The 8,099-nt window shown below is 33.2% G+C and overlaps 1 protein-coding gene across 1 annotated transcript in view; it reads left to right on the top strand.

Moving 5' to 3' along the window:
- The window catches only part of LOC108693820, a 72,096-nt gene that overhangs the window by 19,489 nt on the left and 44,508 nt on the right, over positions 1-8,099 (top strand). The window contains exons 2-3 of the mRNA XM_018202972.1: positions 6,384-6,470; positions 6,969-7,865. Of these exons, the coding sequence (XP_018058461.1) occupies positions 7,415-7,865 (451 nt within the window). The 5' untranslated portion in view covers positions 6,384-6,470; positions 6,969-7,414. The remainder of the gene's footprint in view (positions 1-6,383; positions 6,471-6,968; positions 7,866-8,099) is intronic.

Genomic DNA, 8,099 nt, shown 5'->3' with positions numbered 1-8,099 from the left:
ATATTTATATAATACTATATACATGGTATCTAGAATTTAAATGTCAAAACTTCGGGAACGTGTAGAGGATCGACAAATTAAGAAAAAAAGTCCTGTAGCGATATGCTCGTTTTTGCTTCGTTTTGAAGAAAATCGGCAAAACTAGTTGCTTTCTTGCACTGCCCTCCAAAGTATTACCATCACTAAAATCGTACATGAAAACAATAATAATAATTTCAAAATAACAATAATAAGAATCATATTTTAGACCGTACATGAGAACACAATCAATATGAATTAAAAATGCCTATATCGGTCAAAGCTAGATCTTTAATACTTAAATATTTCAATATTATATATGTATATATATTACCGGTTAAAATTATATTATCTTTCGATTTTTTGAGCACACTTTTTGTCAAAGTAAATTGAATGTACTCAAATTTATACAGTAAACACTTGGTGGCAAGTGTACCTTGTACGTAAAATATAATAAGATTTGACAATTGTACCCCATTTTTTAATTTTTTACTAATTTTCCTAAAATCGCATTATTGTATTTTCTTTATTTTTCATGATATAGCCATAGTTTTTATCGTTATGACCTAACTTTAGTAGTAGTTAGATTTAGTGTTTTACATTACGATAAATATTCGTGGTGCTCAAGATATAGATAAACGACAACAGAAAGTCATCGTAAAGAGTCACAAACAAGGATAGACGTAAGAAGCTCGCCCAGCAATTTGGCATTTTCAAATCAACAAATCAAGTTTCTTAACCGTTGAAAGATCTAGCAAAGCTATATTAAGAAGAAGAAGAGTGGCCGACATTACATTACTTTTCTCGTCGATATCGCAACATTCTTCGCAACAACTCACACTGTACGGCGCCGGACATTACTGAAGACATATCGACTTCTGAACAGTTTAATCCATCTATACAGATTATATGTCGTCACGTGCAGGCTGGAAGACTGTGTGAACGGCGACTCGTGAAGGAACCATTCATTTCCGCAAAAAATTAGAAGGCGCGAGTGGAGTGGGCAAAAGCACATCTCAGACAACTCAATGATCTGACGTCTTCTAGAGCGACAAAAATAAGTTCATGTTGTTTGATAATAATATAATGATATAACATCACACAAAAAAATGCGCTGTTCGCGCATCCCCATTTGCAATATAGCTGACAGAAACATTAGGATGAGTTGAATATTTCATCCATCCTTAAAGATTGAACCACATTTAGAAGTATGTTTCACGAATGCAATAGTTCACTCACAAAACCACTATCAATCATCATTCGCTACACTCATGCATTTTCGACATCTTAATATTACTGAGGGGGAGGAGGGAGAGAATTTGATATTCCTTATATATTCACACACTATTGCCGCCTGTCAGCGAATTTTCAAATTTGTAATTCTTAAAGAATAAATAATTTATAAATAATGCGATTGAGTTTGTTAGAACCATATAATGATTTTAGAAATAAGAATACAATTTTAAGAATAAAATATACTTTGCACAAATCTATTTATTATTGATGCCAGTGAACATTTATAATTGAAGAGAATATTTTATACTTAAATGAAAGTAAATAACAATCAAGAAGAAAAATATACGTGAATTAGGAATTCATTTTTTTCTGCGATTGATTTGTCTTCCAGAAGACATCAGATCATTGCTGAGTTGTCTAAGATGTGCTGACTTTGTCACTGCGACGACAAAGAGGCGCCTATACTCGCGGGCGGATTTTCCGTGGCAGATTCGCGGATCTGTTATCCACAGTTAAATAGATGAGATAAGCAATGAATCCGTCGCGGCAAATCCACCTGTATATATCAATCAACATTCTCTACCATTTTGACGAAGTTGACCGTCTGTTTGTGTCCTTATTTGCAATACGGGTAACGGAGGTTGGTAGAACGGTCTCAGTATTTCACTTGCCTTTGAGTTACATTAGTAGAAGGTAATCCAAGTTTGATTCAGTTTTTCCTTGGAAACTTGTACTCCGTGCATATTAAAAGGCATGCTCTATAAACTTCATTTACAAAACTATCGTTTACTGCAGCATTGGTTTCTGTCATTTTGATATTACTAAAAAGCATACTGGGTATTTGAAATAAGTTTATAAAAGATAATCATTGAAGTAAAAATAATGCTAATATAAGCATATATAGTATTGAACGAATGCAACTATATTTTTTTATTGAAATAAAATTGTTTTAAACTAAGAATAAATTTATTTTATTTTACGAATAAAATAAATTTTTATTATTAATCGAAAATTGTTTATTCTTTGCGTTATTCTAAGTGTAAAATATTCTTCTTAAAGCATTTAGGCATTTCTTTAAGAATTCATTTTTTTGTGTGATGTTATACTCCATTATTATCAAACAACATGAACTTATTTTTATCGCTCTAGAAGACATCAGATCATTGTTGAGATGTCTAGTTAAAGTGCTTTGGTCCACTCGCGCCTAATTTTTTACGGAAATGAATGGTTTTTTTACGAATCATTATTCACACATTCTTCCGACCTGCAAGTGATGGCGTATGATCTATACGAATGGATTAGATTGTTTAGAAGTTAATATTTCCTTAGCAATGTCCGGTGTCGTATGGATGGGTTGCTGCGAGATATGCGAAGGCTGTTGCAATCAATGAGAAAAGTAATGTAATGTGATCGGCCACATCTTCTTCTTAACACAGTTTCATTAGATCTCTTAACGCTTAAGAAATTTGGTCTGTTGATTTGGAGATGCTAATTATTGGGTGAACTTCTTATGTCCATCCTTGTTTACTCTTTACGATGACTTTCTGTTTTTATTCTATATCTTGAACACCATAAGTATTGTAAAACATAATGTAAAACATTAAATCTAACTACTAAAAAGTTAACTACTAATTACTAAAGTTAGTAGTAGTAGTCATGACGGTAAAAACTACGGCTGTATGAAAAATAAAGAAAATACAACAACGCGATTTTGGGAAAATTAAAAAATCATAGGATATATTGTTAAACCTCAGAAATATTCGGAAAGTTTACATCTTCTCTCAGAATTTTTTATATAAGTGAATTCTGAAATATTCTGAAATTTCTCATTCTATAATTTTTAGAAAGTATTTTTAAATTTTTTAGATTTTATAATATTTCATCAGAAATTATACTTACAAAAAAATCTTAAAAATCTTACGATATTTCATAATTAACGATATTTCATAATTAATTATTTATTTTCATAAATAAATGAGAAAAAATGTAGATTTTCTGAGGAATGTTCTAATTCGTATAAAAAATGTGAGAAAGTTATAAAATAGACAGAAATTATAGAGAAATTCTGAAAAATCATATAAAAAATTCTAAGAAAAATTTTCCAGAGTATATTTATAGTTCATTCGAACTGCACGCTGAATTGATTTTTTTGAATTTAAACGCAATTAATTTTTTTTTTTGTTATTCTACTGTAATAATATCACGAATTTAATTAAATTAACAAGTAGTGAGACATAGTGAGATCTTTTTTTATCCGACAGATTAAATACAGATGTGCAGATTTTTTGGAAACTGACTTCTTTGATTATTTAGAAGACATCCACCTACAGCAACGGATTGAAATGTGGTTTCAACTCAACAAATGGGTGTCCAGTTCATTATGGCAAAATTATTCGAGCTTGGCTAGACAGACTAGATTTTCCACAATGATGAATTGGACGTGGAGGAATAATATCTTGGTCAACTCAAGAGAATAATTAAAAAATCGAATCGAGGCTGTTGTGGGCCAAATATCGCCAGATCAGTGTTTAGCTGCAACACGAGCTGTCCATATTAGATGTTGCATTGCTGCAAGAAGCCAATATTTTGAATAATATCTATATTAAATAAATGAATAAATACAATGTGAATAAGTAATGAGAAACTATAAAAATGAAAATTACGTTTTTTCTTTTCTGCGATTTTCTCCCAAAATGAAGCAAAAACGAGCATATCTCTACAAGACTTTTCTCTTAATTTATCAATCCCCTATACGCTCCCGAAGTTTTGACATTTAAATTCCAGACATTTTGTATACACATTCTTAAAACATTGTCAATGAATTATCAATGCGATTTTGATTTACTTAATAAAATCCTTTTATTAAACTTATTTAATTTCTTCAAAAACAATTTTTATAATCACATATTGAAAGAAGATTGGCTGAATATGGCTGAATATGGCTGAATATGGCTGAATATTGGCTGAATATATAGTATTTTTATTTGTTTGCATCCAATTTTTGGTTGTATTAGCCATCGAAATCCTATACTGACATTGCGAATAAGCTAACGCAATTAAAAATTAACTGCTGCAACCAAAAAGCTACTACAACCAATTAAAAATGCTGTGCCATATTTTATCATCTAATTTGCTGCAGCAGCCACTTTTCTTTCAGTATATATTATACGAGGATAGTTCGAAAAATTCTCGACCTGATAAAAAAATAATATGAAACTCATAAATATGAAACTGTTATAATTTCAGACAAGTTTGATTCTTCGTAGGGCTACTGTTAAAATTTCAGACAGATGCGTCCATCAATTAATTTCTTTATTTCGGTCATGCAACCAACTTTTGGTTCCAGCATGATAATGCATCCGCTCATATTTCTTCAGTTGCAGTCGCAAAATTTCATTAATTGGTTCCGCAAGCGCTATATTTCATCAGATCACGTAAAATCTGGTGAAATACGGTGCTTGCGGGACCAATTCATGGAATTTGTCTGAAATTTTAACAGTAGCCCTGTGAAGGATCAAACTTGTCTAAAATTATGGCAGTTTGATATTTGTAGCGTCATTTCTGTGTTAGGCTGAGAACTTTTCAAACTACCCTCATTCATATATTACGCATATATTTACGTATATGTATGTACATGAATAATTTGATTATACATGATCCAACTGAAATAGAAAAAGAAATAATAATCTGTCGCTCAAAAAGTTGTTTTATAAATAATAATTTAATAAATAATAATAAGGCTCTGTAAGTATAAACCAATGTAGTCAAAAGAAGGGCAAAGAGCCAGTAATGTAAAGAACTTTAATTTAAATTACTGGCTCTTTGCCTTTCTTTTGACTACATTATTTATAAATATCGTAAGAGTTTAATCCGAATGTGTATGATAAACACATTTTTATGTGTTTTATTGGTAACGTGCTATGTATATTGGTAACGTGCTATATATGTTTCCATGAACAACCTATCGAGTTATCTCGGTACGTGACTATCGGCCGGGATAAATTTCCGAGTATTATCACGATTGATTGATATGTTTCTTTCGCGGAGCACGTGCGCCGGTTCCCACGTCGAAAAGTGCACGTAAATTGCCGCGAGTTATGTAGCAGGCGATAATCCGTGAATCATATACACCTACAATCAATATATCGAGACGATCCACGCAGATCATCCCAGCAGAGAGTAAGAAAGAATTTTCATCAAAGTTTCTTTATTTATTATTAGCTCCTAATGGTCCTAATAAGATAGCTTGCATATGCGAGCGCATGAAATATATTCTACAGGTGTATACGCATATATCACATACCGCATTACCTTTTAAACCTTGCTCCGTTACTGCCATTTTAGCACATTTCAAACTCCCAGATACGAGTTATTGTTGCTCTGGCAAATTGTCGTACGATTTGTATTCCTAGATATGTAAGACATGTGCACTCAAACGGAGATATGTTTTGAAAAGGAAGGAAGAGAACAAGAAAGATAAAGATAGATAAAGAGAGAGAGAGAGAGAGAGAGAGAGAGAGAGAGAGAGAGAGACGAACGTTAAATATTTTTAAGACCTATTTTCGCTCATCAAAACAATGAAAAAATTTATTTATCTTTTCCGAATTATATCGTCTGCACTCTGAAATTTTCTAAAAAAATTAGCAAGCTAGTTATACTGATGATTTATTTACCGCGTCTGAAATTATGCTCCTATTTGAACAGAAAATATCTTAAAATAAGGAATAAAGAAAGGGTGTCAAATATTTCTTCAAATTTCAAATTTTCTTCAAAATGATGAACAAAGTTTATCTGTTCCGAATTATATGCTTTTGCACGTAATTTCGCTAAAAAATTATTCACTCTTCTTTCTTTTTCTTTTAGTAAAGTTTCTGCAAACAAAAGACTCCAAAACATTTAGTATACTTTTTAACATATTATAAAATTAAATAAAAAAATAACATTAGCTGTATAAAGTATAATTACTTTTTATCCCGTTACATAAATTTAACAAAATTGGTTTACGAAAGTTTTTTTTTATTTCAAGAGCTTAAACTATTATTCTGTTCGACAAGATAAAGTTGTGCAAATGATTAAATCACAATCAAAAATGAATTAATTTCTTATCAAAGCAAATCTTTCTGTTTCAGCCCAAGAGGCCTCAAGAATTACCGACGACATAAGTCTGAGTTCTTTAAAATTTTATTCACATCTCATCAAAAACAATAAGATATACTGTAAGAATGACCAGTTCGAATAATCGATTTAGTTGAGCGTATGAAAAGAATTGATAAATTATTATTAATAAACAAGAAATTATTTCATTCGTTCGTTATTATTATGCTACAACCGAATAATCGAAGCGTAAAAAAATGATAAATTTTTTAGAAAGAAATATTTAAATTGTACATTTCTTATGTCGAAAAACAATCTAGCGGAAAAAACTTTTATTTTATTTTTATTTAAATTAAGTCAGCAATCTAAATACTTGATTGCTGTGCACTTTTTATGTAAAAAAATCTAGAAAGAACTTTTATTTTATTTTTATTTATTTAAATCAGCAATTTATATGTACTGCTTCGAAACAAAACAAAAAAATAATTTGAAGGAAATATGAAGGAAAAGAAACTAGTGGGAGTTCTTAAAATCCGTGCTTTTCATCAAGAATAAGCAATTATATTTAAACATTCGAAGAAACATGCGATCGAAAATCGATTATTCCTGGCCGTTTGCAGTGCAACGGTGCGTCAGTGTGGCGGAAAAAACAACGAGAATAACGATAACGAGGACGACGTAGACGTCACGTCGCACGCGCGGCACCCGGCGATACATCGCGGGGGCGACGCTTTAATCGTTCAGAAAGAAAGAAAATCATGCGTTTCCTGACGGCGGCAAGCGCCGATATCATTCTCGCACGCAGCATCACCGAGGATGTATCATTGGACAGCGATGTTGGCTCGCACGGATCCGAGAAGTGCGGCGGCAGCAGCAGCAGCAGCAGCAGCAGCAGCAGCAACAGCAGCAGCAGCAGCAGCAGCAGCAGCAGCAGCAACAACAACGGGAACAGCAACGGATGTAATAACGGAATTCGCGACGGCGTCGGCTACGCCAGCGGCCACGACCGCGGCCAACAGTACAACGACAGCAGCGATAACGGCTACGCTAGTGACGATTTCTGGGAATGTACGTCTTCTATCCAGCAGACGAGCTCCTGCGTATCTATGAAAATCCAATTCGGGAATCCGTGTCATTGACTGTCAACGATACAGCGGTAAATGGTGATTACGAGGAGATAAATCAGCAGTATTATCAGCAGCAGCAGCAATCGCAGTCGCATCAGCAACAGCGAATTATCGTCACGAACGACATCCGCAAGCGCAAGGAGAAAAAGCGAGAGACTAGTCAGACAACAGGAAACAGGAGGCAAATCGTGCATAACGGCGACGGCGACGGTGACGCCGGCAAGAAAGAAGGACGACGAAACGAGGAACAGCATACCAGGACTATGCAAAGTAATCGTGCCTCCGGCTCCGAAGAAGCCGCCAACCATCCTCTTAAAGACCTCACGCAGCCGAGTCTCAATGAGCCGCTGAAGCAGCATAATGGCGTTGCGCTCAAGCTCGTCCAGACGGGTAAGTGTGCTACTGCGATTCTGCACGTGGTCCAGCGAAATTATTTGCACACTAATTTTATTATTAAATATTTATCGATACTATATCTCTTTTAAAATGTAGTTTAAAAACTCGTTGACTAAAATATTAATTAAAATCTTGACTGAAATTTCTCTCAATAAATTTTTATACAAACGGATAATTTCTTCTTTTCAAATATTTTTCAACAGTTTCATTTTTCTTTTTATTAAAAAT

This window comes from Atta colombica, unplaced genomic scaffold (genome assembly GCF_001594045.1).
Source record: "Atta colombica isolate Treedump-2 unplaced genomic scaffold, Acol1.0 scaffold11, whole genome shotgun sequence".
Classification (NCBI taxonomy): domain Eukaryota; kingdom Metazoa; phylum Arthropoda; class Insecta; order Hymenoptera; family Formicidae; genus Atta; species Atta colombica.
Note: the sequence above shows the minus strand (reverse complement) of the source record. Positions and strands in the feature narration are given on the sequence as shown.